Here is a 13,597-nt window from a genome sequence, read left to right as displayed (position 1 = left end):
GGAGACACATGTGCTGACAAAGCAAGAGGTTTTATTGGGAAAGGGCGCCCTGGTGGAGAGCAGGAGGGTAAGGGAACCCGGGAGAACTGCTCTGTCATATGGCTGGCAGTCTCGGGTTTTATGGTGATGGGATTAGTTTCCGGGTTGTCTTTAGCCAATCATTCTGACTCAGAGTCCTTCCTGGTGGTGCACGCCTTGTTCAGCCAAGATGGATGCCAGAGAGAAGGATTCTGGGAGGCGGTCGGACAGGTGGTGTCTCCTTTTGACCTTTCCCGAACTCTTCTGGTTGGTGGAGGCTTATTAGTACCCTGTTCCTTACCAGGACCTCCTGTCCTAAAACATCTCATGCAAATGGTTACTATGGTGCCTGGCCAGGGTGGGCGGTTTCAATCAGTGCGCTTCCCCTAACAGTGTCATGCTTTGGAATAATAGAACCTGAGAAACATTGGATTGGCCAAAAGGTCGCTCGGATTTTTCCATAGGATCTGAGGGAGAAACCAGAAGGAACTTTCTGGCCAACCCAAAATTGGACCTGTCCATTGGATAGGCAAAAGGTGGTCTTGTTCAAACAATGGAATATATATTAGTCATTAAAAAGGAAGTACTTACACATGCTTCTGTGACAGGCTGGCACTTGGGACCCTTGGCTGCAGTGCTTATACCAGGATAAATGTCTCCTTGAGCAATTAAAAATGTAAAGAAACTATACAAGGGACTAAAATGAACAGGTAAGGGGTTTCTTCCTGGGGAGATGAAAATATCCTGGAGTTAGTGATGACAGTTGCACATTGTGAATGTACTAAAAACAATTGAATTGTGCCCTTTAAAAATGGTTAAATCAATTTTGGGGGGGCAAATTTTGTTTCAATAAAAAGTTAGAAAAAACCCAAACACTTGAGGGCTTACTCTGTGTAAGATACCATCCTTACTGAAATGCATTATTATTATTATTTTTTAAAACTATTTTATTTGGCTGTGCTGGAACTTTACTGTGGCATGTGGAATCTAGTGACCTAACCAGGAATCAAACCTGGGCCCCCTGCAATGTGAGGGTGGAGTCTTAGCCGCTGGACTGACAGGGAAGTCCCTAGAATGTATTAGTTTTGTGACCCTCTCAACAATCTGAGGTCTTCACTTGGACCATCCCTTTGGGCCACATTGATGGAGTGCTTCTATAAGCCAGACACCATGTAAACTATTTCGTATATTGACTTAATAATCATAACTGACCCATTCTCAAGAGATGAGGGAACAGGTACAGAGACCAGGTCATCTGCAGGAAAAGGGAAAAGGCAGGGCTTGCTATAGCCTGAGCTCCTGATGCGGAGCTTCCCTGCAAAGTCCACAGGCCCACAATCCTGATGGAGGTGCTGGGATGGGACCTGGGCCCCGCCACCCCTGAACCCAAAGTTTGGTGCCTGCCCTACCCTCCGACCTCAGCTGCGGCCAGGGTTGCAGGGGACCCTCTAGACTTTTCACCGCAGTGTTGGGCGCCTTGTCCCCACACCTTACCCCTTCTGTTCTTTTCATTATTGTTTATACCTTTCTCTCTCCTGTGAGGGTCCCTACAGAGCCTTTTCATCTTTATGTCCCTACCCAGCACAGACCTTCGCACTTAGTGACTGCTACTCTGGTGTCTGTTACGTAAAACTGTGATGGGAGGTTATGCAGTGGATGCTTGCCTTGCGGATGTATGTGTGGCCAGTTTTCCCGCTCTGTTCAAAATCCATCGTTCTCTAAAAAATGGAACTCATTCACTGAAGTGGAAACAACCAGTGCTCTGGAGCACAGTGTTTCCTTGTTCTGTTCACACTCTACCCTACAACAAAAGCAGTTTTCCTAACAACTTATTTTTCATTTATTCAATCAGCTTAACTTGCAAATTATGCCTTTGAAAGGTTGTTGCTGAACCGTGTAAGATGCTGGGATTCTTGGCCTCCACAGAAGAATTCAATCCGGGGCCAGTGACGAGGCTTGATCGCTCAGAGCTTTTGTGTAATAAAGGTTTATTAAAGAATAAAAGAGACAGAGAAAAGCTTCTGACATAGACATCGGAAGGGGGCAGAGTGCCCCCTTGCTAGTCTTTAGCCGGATGTTATATACCTACTAGCAGTCTGCTCATTAGAGAAAGGAAATGTCTCAAACTTAGAGAATGGCACCAGGCCCCTCACCCACAACATGTATTTTGAGATAACATTGGCACCAGGTGAGTCCTCTCGGGCCATAAAGCCATTGACATGAACCTTGAATAAAGGCAGATTTCCAAGCAAATATACAGTTTCATTAACATAGATTAGGAGAACAATGTATGAGTAAAACATACTGGTTTGTCAAGTCGGTTCTGAGCCTTTAGGTGGAACTGACTTGAAGACAGAGTCTAGGGTAAATACATGGTACATTAACATAGCTTAAGACAAATATTTCCATAAGAAAAATGCATTGGTTATCTCAAGGTTTGGCCTTTAGGTGGAACTGACTTGAAGACAGAGTCTAGGGTAAATACATAGTACATTAACGTAGCTTAAGACAATTATTTCCATAAGAAAAATGCATTGGTTAGCTCAAGGTTTGCGAAAAGTTAAGTTCAGGTGGAACCAGGTGTCATTATGGCAACACACAATTTTAAGGGAAACCTTTTTAAATTTGGATAGAGAAGTGGAAAAAATCTTAACCCTTGTAGTTTGTTTCCTCCTGCCCCTTAAGAGAGAAAAAACGTCTGACACTTGCAGCTTATTTCCCCTGGCCTCCCTGCCTGTTACCCTCTCACCTTAAAATGATTGATAATTGAGGCTTGATAACTTAAGATTTTCATTTGTTTTGTGAGTTCCTTCTAAAGTAAATGTTTTAGTATTTGGGTTATACCATGATAATACCTGTATTAAAAAGGGCATAACACTAGAAAGGTCCTGTCCTCCAGCTGGAAGATGAGAGATGGGTAAATGCTTGAGTTTTCACATGGGGGGATCACAGTGAACTCATGAGTCAGAAACCAAGACTTTGAAACATAATTGCAGGAAGGTATTCACACTAGGTTATCAAATGGATGCTGGGGTCAAACCTCCAATTCCTAAAAGTCAACAGAGTCCCTAAGAATACAAAATGACAGGGACTTCCCTGGTGGCTAAGACTCTGTGCTCCCAATGAAGGGGGCCTCGGTTCGATTCCTGGTTGGGGAACTAGATACTGCAGCTAAGACCCGGTACAGTCAAAAAAAAAAAAAAAAAAAAAAAGAAAGAAAGAAAGAAAGAAGAGAAGGAAAGGCTCTATCAAAAACACACACATTCATGATGACAAAATACTCTTATTTTCCCTTGGGGGTTAGTTTTTTTTTTTTCCTTAGGATGTGTCTGGAGTCTTGGAAGCTTGAATACACTATGTTCTCCTACGAAGGGACCTTGAGAGCTTGTTCGGAGGTTCTAGCAGGTGAGTGCAGCTACTCACATATCCTTGATCAAAGAACGGTCCTCTTCAATTGGGGAAGGTTGTCCTCTTCAGCCGAACGTGCAGCTCGCCCAGCCAACCAACCAGTCAAATCAACCCTGGCAGTCAATGGGGTGACAGATGACACAGCCAGATCACCCTCACAGAAGGTGTTTTTTAATAAAAATATTTTTATTAATTGGGCTTCCCTAGTAGTGGCTCAGTTGTAAAGAATCCACCCACCGACGCAGGAGATGCAGGTTCGCGCCCTGGGTCAGGAAGATGCCCTAGAGGAGGAAATGGCAACCCACTGCAGTATTCCTGCCTGGAGAATCCCCATGGACAGAGGAGACTGGTGACTTACAATCGACAGGGTTGCACAGAGTTGGACACAACTTAGCGACTGAAAAGCAATGGTATCATTTTCTACAGGAAGAGAGCAGAAAGTCTAATCTTCCCTCAAGCAAAGCTGATACAAATTTGCTTTATATTGTTGGTAACTAAGAAGAGTTTTTTTCCAACTTCAAATCACATTTCATTATTGGAAAGTCATATACATTTACATTTTTAGGATTGTTGTCAAATAACAATTTGTTTTTTCTTTAAAAAAAAAAAAAAAAAAAAAAGCTCTTAAAACATGTTCCAGCACATTCCGGAGCAAAGATCTACCAGTGGTACACACATTAAGAAAACACACAGTAGGTTGGTAGTAGTTGGGCTGATTAAAATCCATATGCCTGGAAAGGTGGTTGTGCTTACTGTAGCTCTGAAGAATCAAACTGCAAAGCGATGTATAAAAAAACAAGTCTGAAAACTTCAGAGACTTTTTAAGATAGACTTAATTTCTCGTGATTTTCCCAAAGCCAGTCATGATATTTATTTAACTTATGGTCTTCAGGGTGTACCTGAAAGAAATACAACACAGAAGACAGATGCCTTATGTAAGTTTGTCAGAAATGCATTTATTAAATTTGCTTTTAAAAGATATAGTGGTGGTGGTGGGGGTGTGTTTTCTCTGGTGGCGCAGTGGATAAGAATCCACCTGCCAATGAAGGGGACATAGGTTTGATCCCTGGTCTGGGAAGATCCCACATGCAGAGCAACTAAACCCACACACCACAACTACTGAAGTCCACGCACCCTAGAGCCTGTGCTCTATAACAAGAGAAGTTGGTGTAACGAGAAGCCCATATACCGCAATGAAGGCTAGCACCCATTCATCACAACCAGAGAAAGACCGCACAAGGCAGTGAAGACCCAGTGCAGCCAAAAATAAGTAAGTAAAATAAATAAAAATTGTTAAAAGAAAAAAAGATACAGTGGGGGAACACCGTATGATGATATACCTGAAAAATTATAATAATCTGTAATCTAACAGGATTCACAAATGTTTAGAATTCTATCTTACATCAAAGGAATCATTCACAGTTTACAAGATACTTTCCAGTTTGGAAATGATCTTCCCCAGGACTCAGTGTGTGAGGTGGTGATAATGTGAGTCAAACATTAATAGGCTGTTTTTCCAGAAGGAGGTTGTAGACCCTGAGAGTTTTAAACGACCTGCTCAGGTCACAACAAAGGGTAAAGCAGGGCTGGGCTTGGCCAGACCGAGCAGCTAAACGCTTCAGGGCAAGTCACAGACCGAGGGGGCAGTGTGCCAGGCTCTGAGGCACTGCCTACAGGCGGCCAGGATGCCTCCCGGATGCCTGCAGGCTGGGCATGTTCGACAGAACAGGTAGCTGACGAAGGACCCATCGTCCATACAAACTGAGACCACCTAATCCAAACCTGCCTGCTGTCCTTCAGGGGTGGGCTTGTGACGGCGAGTACGACTGTGACATGAGGAAAACAACATCGGGCCTGGAGACGGTATGTGAATGGGAACGACAGGAACAGGCCCAGAAGAGGCACACCAATGCGGGTCACTCAGAGGCCAGGGAGTCTTCATGAACTTGGGAAAACCTCTAGACCCTCTCCTGCTGTCAATAAACCCCAAGCCACCACTACCCCTCCAGCTTGGAGTGAAATTGGTTGTGACCGTAATGGTGAGTTATGTCCAAGAAATAGTTTGAACCACCATGGTGGACTTATTTTGCCCCAGAGACAAAATGTGCTGGAGCTGGGCCTTACCTGCTTCCATTCATTGACGCAAAAAATTCGGTAGGAGTCATTGCCGTATTTGCCAATCCCGTGAAGCTCGATCGGGTACCTCCACTGCTTTGTCAGATATTCATCTGAGAACACAACACCCCACACATCAGGTTAGCCTCTAGAAAAATCCTTTCCCTAAAAAGGAGAAAGGGACGGGAAAGCATGTCTCCTAATAGCCTCAGTGGTGACTGCTTCCTTCTGAATTCCTGCAGAGCCAAGTCCTGTCGGCTCTGCTGTCTGCCATGAACTCATCTCTATTGTTTTGAGCTGGGCTAACTGGACAGAGGGAACATCCCGAGGTCAGCTGGGCTTTCTGCTTCCCTGCCTTCTTCCTCTAATCTTGCTCACACGGCCTGACCCAGCGCTGGGCAAAGATCTACCTCCTGGGTCAGTGGGAGACCGTGGTTTGGGGCAGGCGAACAATTTTCAAATGCCTTCAGAACTTGGGAGGAAAGATCTCTATTAATGTCACAACTGAAAACATTAAAATTTAAGGTACGGCCCTCTCTTAAATAGGCACATTTTTATGTTTTCTCCTTTGGATGTATGGGTAAAGTTACCGGAGAACTTGATAATGGTTTTTGCTCGATGATCGTAGAGACCAAGAGGCTTAAGAAGTTCTGAAACATCTCTCCAGTCTGCGGTCCTTGCTGCCTCAGCGGAAGGGTACTTCTCCAGAAACTGCCAGAGCACAGGGATGGCCATTTTGCCTGGGAAGTAAAAATAAGGATGCAATTACATGCCTCTGGATGGGTTGATTTTAGGTGCAGGTACTTCCTTATCTATAAATCTCACATCAAAGTGAAGTGAAAAGTGTCTCTTGCATCTCCATTGAGCCACCTGGGAAACCAATGTCTTCTAATCGGTGGTTTAACAAGAAAGAAAGAATGAAAACAAAAAACACTCTCTATATGAAACGTGCCCGGGTGCCTCAGATGGTAAAGAATCTGCCTGCAATGTGGGAGACCTGGGTTCAACCCCTGGGTCGGGAAGATCCCCTGGAGAAGTGAATGACAACCCACTCCCGTATTCTTGCCTGGAGAATCCCATGGGCAGAGAAGCCTGGCGGGCTACTGTTTATGGAGTCGCAAAGAGTCGGACACGACTGAGCAATCAAGCATGAACGAGAAGACATTATCTAAATAAACAGCAACCACTTTCAGGGTCGATACCTAACATCATTAACCTATTTGGTTAGTTGTCCAGGCTATGCTGAAACCTGGCCTTGCACGATGTCAGTGTTTAAATAATCAGATCATCAGAGAACTAGTGTAAAAGCACATCTAACACAAACACGCCACTGACATTAAAGAAAGCATCCAATGAAAAAGAAGTGCATTTATACATGACAGAGAGATGAGGAATCTTAAGTAACTGATTTTCACTGATGACCAAAAATAATTTGGAAGCAGAAAATAAATGACAATTTGCTCCTTAATGCAAAAAAAGGCTGGTAATAGAGACACAGACATAGTACTGGAAAGCAATTATCTTTCAATTAAAAGTAAATTTAATTATTAAAAAAACAAAAAAAGCTGCTGGAGGTTATCTAGTCTAACTTTCTCACAGGTGAAAAATTTGAGGATTAAAAGGAGGCCTCACCTGAGGTAAAAATCAAACCTGAGGCCAGGCCGCCTAACCAATTCTCCTCAACACACAGTCTCTACTAAAGACAAAGATGAAAAGAATCCACAAACCTGTGGTTCGATTGAGAAATATAGTTGCAATGAGGAGCTTCCATGGATCGTGAAAAAGAGTTTCCTGGACGAGATTAAAAGGTGACCGTGGAGGCGTCCACTTCTTAAAGGCCTTGCGTCGTGGGGGGCTAAGAGCTAAACAAACACACAGTATCAGGGCTGAGCACCTGAAACGGATTTAAAGTCTGGCTTTCTGATGGAAAAAGGGATACCTTCTTTGTTGTATTTGCTGGAAAAATACAGGCTTGTTTTCCTTTTTTCTATTTGTGTCCGTGGGATGGTGTCTTCTGAAATGGAAGAGTGAACATTGTTTACAGAATCTATGGTTCAGTCTACAGAAATATTCAGGACTGCAAATAACAACACACTACTACTATAATGCATTTAGAATGTCCCAGGCGCTATTTAAGAGCTTCACAAAAATTAACCAATTTGATCCTACTAATGACCTAGGAGCTAGGCAGGTACGATTTTACCTCCACTTTGAAGATAGGGAAATTGAGGAACAGAGAAGCTAGGTAACTTGCCCAAAGTCACACAGCTAGTAAGTGTCAGAGCTGAAATTCTTTTTTTTTTCTCATTAGCTATACTTCTTTGTTCTATTTAATTAGTGGTTAGAGCTGAAATTCTAATCCAGGCAACCTGGCTCCTGAGTCCATGCCTTTAACCACTCTGTTATACTAGTTCTCTTTGATTTATGTTCGGAGTTCACTATTTTCAGAAACTGGAAATAATATAGAATATTTTAAATTATGATATTTGTACAATGTGGTCATTAAAATATTTTAAGACTAGATCATGAATTTTTTCCCATGTCATTAATTTTTACGTGAAAAAAGCAATACTCAACACGATTCCAATTTAAAAAAAAAGAAAAAATATGATACCGAATAGAAGGAAATAAACCAAAATGATATAATGGTTGTTGTTAACTTTTCTTGTAATTTTCTGTATTTTTCAAAAATTCTGCAGTGAATACTTTTATCAGGAAAACAACAAAAAAGGATACACACAAAACAGAACCTGCAGAAAAGTCCAAAGATTTGGACCTTACGACACCGGAGGCTACTATCCATTGGGATGTTCAATTTAACAAAGACTCTTTAACCACCATTGTTAGGCTTCTCAAGTTTCTAAAATCATCTCATTTAATAATCCCTAGAGCCATACCCTCTAAATTTGCATGTCAGTTAATAATACCTTGTGTTTGTCTAGCGTGAAGCCATCTTTTTCACTTCCCATTTTACTTTACAACATTCATGATGTGAAAAACAGGACTAGTAAGGGTTACTGCTTGTATTTTACAGGTGAAGACTCTTAAGGCTTAGAAATTAAGCAACTATCTGAACAACAGCGAGATTGACTATAGATTGGGATATGTATCCATGTCTCCAGGTAATCAGTCTGGGGTTTTTTGCTATTCTTGCTTGAATAGGCAACTGCTGCTCCTGTTAAGTCACTTCAGTCGTGTCCGACTCTGTGCGACCCCGTCCCTGGGATTCTCCAGGCAAGAACACTGGAGTGGGTTGCCATTTCCTTCTCCAATGCATGAAAGTGAAAAGTGAAAGTGAAGTCACTCAGTCATGTCTGACTCTTCGCAACCCCATGGACTGCAGCCTACCAGGCTCCTCCGTCCATGGGATTTTCCAGGCAAGAGTACTGGAGTGGGGTGCCATTGCCTTCTCTGCTGAATAGGCAAAGCCCAGTGGAAAGTAAAAAGAGAACAACGGAAACTGCTCTTACTACCTACTTGCTAATTTCTTCTGCGGATTCCTATAAGTATATGCTGTCTAAGCTTTCTTATTAATAGGAGACTAACTTCAGTTCACTTGGCAGTTTATAACTAAGACAATGGGAAAGTCTTTACTACTCCGTCAGACACCTAGTATTACCTACAGTAAACATATCATTTCATGTTAAGAATAGACTTTATGCACTCGATGAATAGAATACTTGCATTTTAGTCACTAAAGGATGTTTTCAATATTTTATTTGCTCATTGTACTAACAATAAACCTACATAAACTTCAAGACTTTAGGATGCTCAAGGTCTTTAATGGGCAGATTTGAAGAATTTTTATGCAGTTCCTAGGTGTATGTGGTCATCTTCTATTTAAGGCAGAGAAACTCCAGGCAGAGCAAAGACATAATAAAACCATGACGAGGACTAAGAGAAGGAACCAAGTCTAACCACCTGCTCTACGGGTCTGTCCCACGCTGTCTCCCCATAGGACTTTAAGTAAAATTACTATTCTTCTTTAAAGGAGTTATTCATTATATCATAATGGCATAATGAATAACTAAGAGAGGGCTGCTCAAAGGTCTCCTTTTCATCTCCTATTCACTGAAGTATCATAAAGGCAAAACTGCTAAGCTCTGAACTCTGTATCAAGAGCATATTACAAATAATAGATGAACTATGTGATTAGTTTTGAATTATTTAGAGCTCTAAAGCATTTTAGAATACCATTACAACAGAAAATAAAAATGATTGTGATACATGCAAAATTATGATACATGCAAAATTAAACTGGAAGTCACATATCAGTAATAAGTAACAAGAGAAGATAGTGGCTAATCTCAAACAGTTTATGTATAAAAGGAGTCTTCCTCAGACCTCACAAGGGAAGCCTTTTTTTCCCCTCCAACGTTATAAGATTACTGGGTGGACAAAAGGGAAGAAGGGAGAGCACTGTTGACGAGAGTCCCAGGTGATGTACTAGGGAGCCACGGTAGCAACTGTCTGTGGCACAACTGTCCCCTGCTGGGGTCATCAAGATGGCAGCCCGCCACTCCTTCTCTGCCATGCCAAAGGGCTTAAACACCAGTTAGACCAAGCACTAGGACCAACTGGCGGGGTGTATCTGATAACATGGCTCAAGAACTTCATTCTATTCCCACATCCTAACTGGCTACAGGCAGGAAGTGCAAACTCCTCATCGCGCATTTCACAGCACTTTAGCGCACTGAATACCTTGGGATACTTTCGCAGACGTAGGGTTTTTCTCTGTTTGTGAGCTGTCCTCTGTTTCAGAGCCACCTTCTGAAATGTCCATATGTAAATGCTCCTTCCTCTCTCCAGCTTCTACTTTGGTTCTTATTTCCTCAGATTCTAAAAAGGTGTCCTCACACTTATTGTTGGGTTCCGCTTCTTTGGCTGAACATAATTTGCTTACGATGCCAGAAGGGATCTGCTCAACATTTGGTTCCAAACACGACGATTTTTTTTTACCAAGCCTCTCCTCTTCAGTGGTCACACTGAGGGCCTGGTCGCTGGCTCTGGCATCAGAGATCCAAGTACCCTCAGGGTAACTTTCCTGCGCAGCAGGTTCACTCTGAGACTCCCCGTTACTTTGGACAGGATCTGGAAGACTCTCACAGCATCTTGTTTTCTTAGTTTGAATCTCTTTCAAAACAGTCACCTTTCTTTTGGACTTTCTAACCTTTCTGGAGGCAATATCATGAACACCCTCATCTTCTTTCAAGTTAGGTAGTTCTCCGCTATCCTGCAATTCCAAACTAGCACTTGGCAGGGGTAACGCATCTTTTTTCCACCTGCTTTGTGTCCTGAGGTTCCGGTTTGAACTGTTACTTTGGTTTTGCAGTTGGGATGTCAGAGCTGCTGTGTTTCGGTCTTTACATCCTGACTTGATGCTCCTTTCAGGACGTACACTAAAATCAAAGTCTTCTGGCTTAAGAGTAGTCTCTCCACTTTGGTGAAGATAATTAACAAGTGAACTTTTGGATCTGAACTTCTGTCCCTGTGGGCTAGAAAATGATATTAAAGAACACTTACTGCTAGTAAATAAAAGTGATTTTTAAAAAGAACTGGGTCACGTTTCAGATTTTTTTTTTTAGTAATCTCCAAATTTTGCCATGGACATTTGCTATTTAAAATAAAAAACTGCTAAAATGGTGCTTTTAAATAGCTTCCTCTTTGATAATAAAATACAATTTTACAAATATAATTCAAGTGCAGTCTTACCAGTAACCATTCGAAGTAGGAGAAAAGGTTAAGTATTTGTCCCCAGCTCACTGGCTATAACTAACCAGTGACAATGAAGGAACAGAATCCATGATGGTTTTATGCTAAAGACAGAAAAAAGTCAAAATTTCTGCTATGCTTCCCTACCATCCGTCTAGACAAAATTATTGGCTGTACTGTCTTTACGACCTTGCATGCTCACCTGATGAAATATATGTCGTATTTGCCTGCTGTTTTCCCAGATAACCTTTGCTTCACAACTCTTTCCCATCCACATGGTACAGACTTTCGGCACTCTGTCACTGCATTCCCACCAGATTGAGCAGAAGCAATAGGCTCTTGTAGTGGGGGATTACAATCACTGCTGCTTTTCATCCCCATTTGTTTTTCATCCTCTCCCACTCTCTCTGACCCCAGAGCAACATCTTCCTCCCTGAAAAAAAAAAAAACAAAAAACAAAGGGCAAGTGATTAGCTCATTTAAAATTAATTTGATTCTGCTTATTCAGTTTCAGTCAGTGACAGAGAAGGAACTACATGGACTATGGGAGAGGTTAGAGTCAGTATGGATCAGTCACGCTATGAGAGTATCTTCCTATTTCTCAACACCTTCCTGTCCTCCAATATGGGTTAAAAAGGGTTGGAAATCACTGCACAATGAAAAACTCAAGCACTTTGCTAGAAAAAAAATTTTTTTGTTAATCATTGAATAGCGCCATTATATAGGTTTCTGGTGACACTTGGCATAAATTGAAACATATGAACCAAGAGCCAAGTTTTTAACCTGGGGATACACAGAAAGGCTTAAAAGAGTTAGTGAGACAGCCTCTTTCACCCTCCCCCCCAAATAAGTGAGGTAAAATTTTTAATATATGTGCGTTTTGGGGGTGGTGGGAAAGTATCTATTACTTTCATCAGAAGTTGTAGCCCTCAAAAAGGTAAAGAACTTCTGATATAGAATTTTCAAATTCTCATTCATTCTTGATCTGATAACCTTGTTAAGGTAGGTAGGATAAGGATTACTCTTATTTTATTGATAAAACTGAGTGACAGGAAGATTTTTACTTGCAGAAAAGATTCCAGAACCCACGTCTACTTAAATCTTGGTCTAATACTTCTGTTCCTGTACTACTGTCGAAAAACTTCAGTAGAGGGTATCCTAATCATTCAATCATACATTTTCAAAGTTGGATGAGTGTCTAGAGATGTCTGTCTAACCAACTTCTTTTCTACAAACAGGGAAACTAAGCATGAATCAGTGATTAACTAGGATTAGAATAAAGGTCTTCCGATGCAATTTGGGGTTAAATAATTTGTGGAATATGGGTGGATCTTGAGAAATTTCACCGTTCAGTTTTGGTGAAAAGCAAACTGAATCCTGGTGAAAACAGCACAAACTTTAAAATCAACAGAATGGATTCAAATCCCAGCTTTTCCATTTACTACCTGTGTGATCCAAGAGCAAGTTACTTAACCTCTCAAAGTCTGTTTATCTATCTGTAAAAAGGAGGTGATACCTCTTTTAAGGTAGTTCTGAAGATTATATTTGGGGGGGGGGGGTTAGGTAAGTCATCTTAGCCTCACCCCGCACATACACAAGTACTCAAACAATGACTGCAGCTTCCTGTGTTACTTTCTCACAGTATCCATTTCTGGGGCGCTGCTGGCTGCTTAACACATCTCCTCCAAGGTCTTCCTCGTATCCTCAAGATGACTGATGACGACGATGACTGATGATCCTCCAGTCAGATGACTGACTGACTCCCAGGCAGTCATCTCCTTGCACCAGAAAACCTCCCTGCTCCCTCGTCCAGCCCCTGCTAGCAGGAATTAACTCTGCCGGCCTCCAAGGCTGCACCCACCCTAGCTGAGAAAGGCCCAGCCACCTTCTACTCCCCACCCCTCACCCCGCCCCATTCTCATTTTACAGGTGGTGAAGCAGAGGCCCGAAAGGGGACAATGACTTGCCGGAGGTCACACAGCCGGTCTGGGACTAGGCGCTCACAGTCGACGACCAAGGGGGCAGTTCCGCAGTCCCCCAGGCTCGGACTCTCCATCCCAGACGTGCCCCTCAAGCGGGCTCCGGCGGCAGCAACAGGCCAAGAGGGTGCGTCGCTCTGGGAGTGCAGCGGAGTAAGAAATGAAAACCTCTTCAGTTCGGAGCACCAGGCTGGAATCAACAGATGAGCGCAGTGAAAGCCTGTCTGATTCCTCTGCAGCCTTCCGGCCGCCCCCTAGACCGCAGCCACCATTTCTGCGGCTCAGCCAATCAAATCCTTCGTCGAGGAAGACGCACCGTTCCGACCAATCGCGGACGCCTCTAGGTTCCCGTGCCGGCGTGCCAG

At 42.7% G+C, this 13,597-nt stretch overlaps 1 protein-coding gene across 1 annotated transcript; it reads right to left on the bottom strand.

The window, feature by feature from the left end:
• Nucleotides 1–3,591: 3,591 nt before the first annotated feature.
• Nucleotides 3,592–13,522, bottom strand: MBD4 (methyl-CpG binding domain 4, DNA glycosylase). The gene is made up of 8 exons (XM_061128899.1): nt 13,217–13,522; nt 11,456–11,682; nt 10,243–11,036; nt 7,481–7,555; nt 7,269–7,403; nt 6,132–6,281; nt 5,551–5,654; nt 3,592–4,325 (listed from the first exon to the last, which is right to left on the bottom strand). The coding sequence occupies exons 1-8, from the start codon at nt 13,307–13,309 to the stop codon at nt 4,248–4,250; spliced, it is 1,656 nt and encodes a 551-aa protein (XP_060984882.1). The 5' UTR covers nt 13,310–13,522; the 3' UTR covers nt 3,592–4,247.
• Between the last annotated feature and the right edge of the window lie 75 nt (nt 13,523–13,597).

This window comes from Dama dama, chromosome 24, assembly GCF_033118175.1.
Source record: "Dama dama isolate Ldn47 chromosome 24, ASM3311817v1, whole genome shotgun sequence".
NCBI classification, from domain to species: Eukaryota; Metazoa; Chordata; class Mammalia; order Artiodactyla; family Cervidae; genus Dama; species Dama dama.
Note: the sequence above shows the minus strand (reverse complement) of the source record. Positions and strands in the feature narration are given on the sequence as shown.

Excerpts from the sequence above, each read along its gene's own strand:
- MBD4 (XM_061128899.1), bottom strand. The coding sequence starts at position 13,309 with ATGGAGAGTCCGAGCCTGGGGGACTGCGGAACTGCCCCCTTGGTCGTC. Across the intron at positions 7,404-7,480 it reads CAGCAAATACAACAAAGAAG|CTCTTAGCCCCCCACGACGC; the intron begins GTATCCCTTTTT and ends GTGTTTGTTTAG. Across the intron at positions 5,655-6,131 it reads AACCATTATCAAGTTCTCCG|ATGAATATCTGACAAAGCAG; the intron begins GTAACTTTACCC and ends TTGTGTTCTCAG.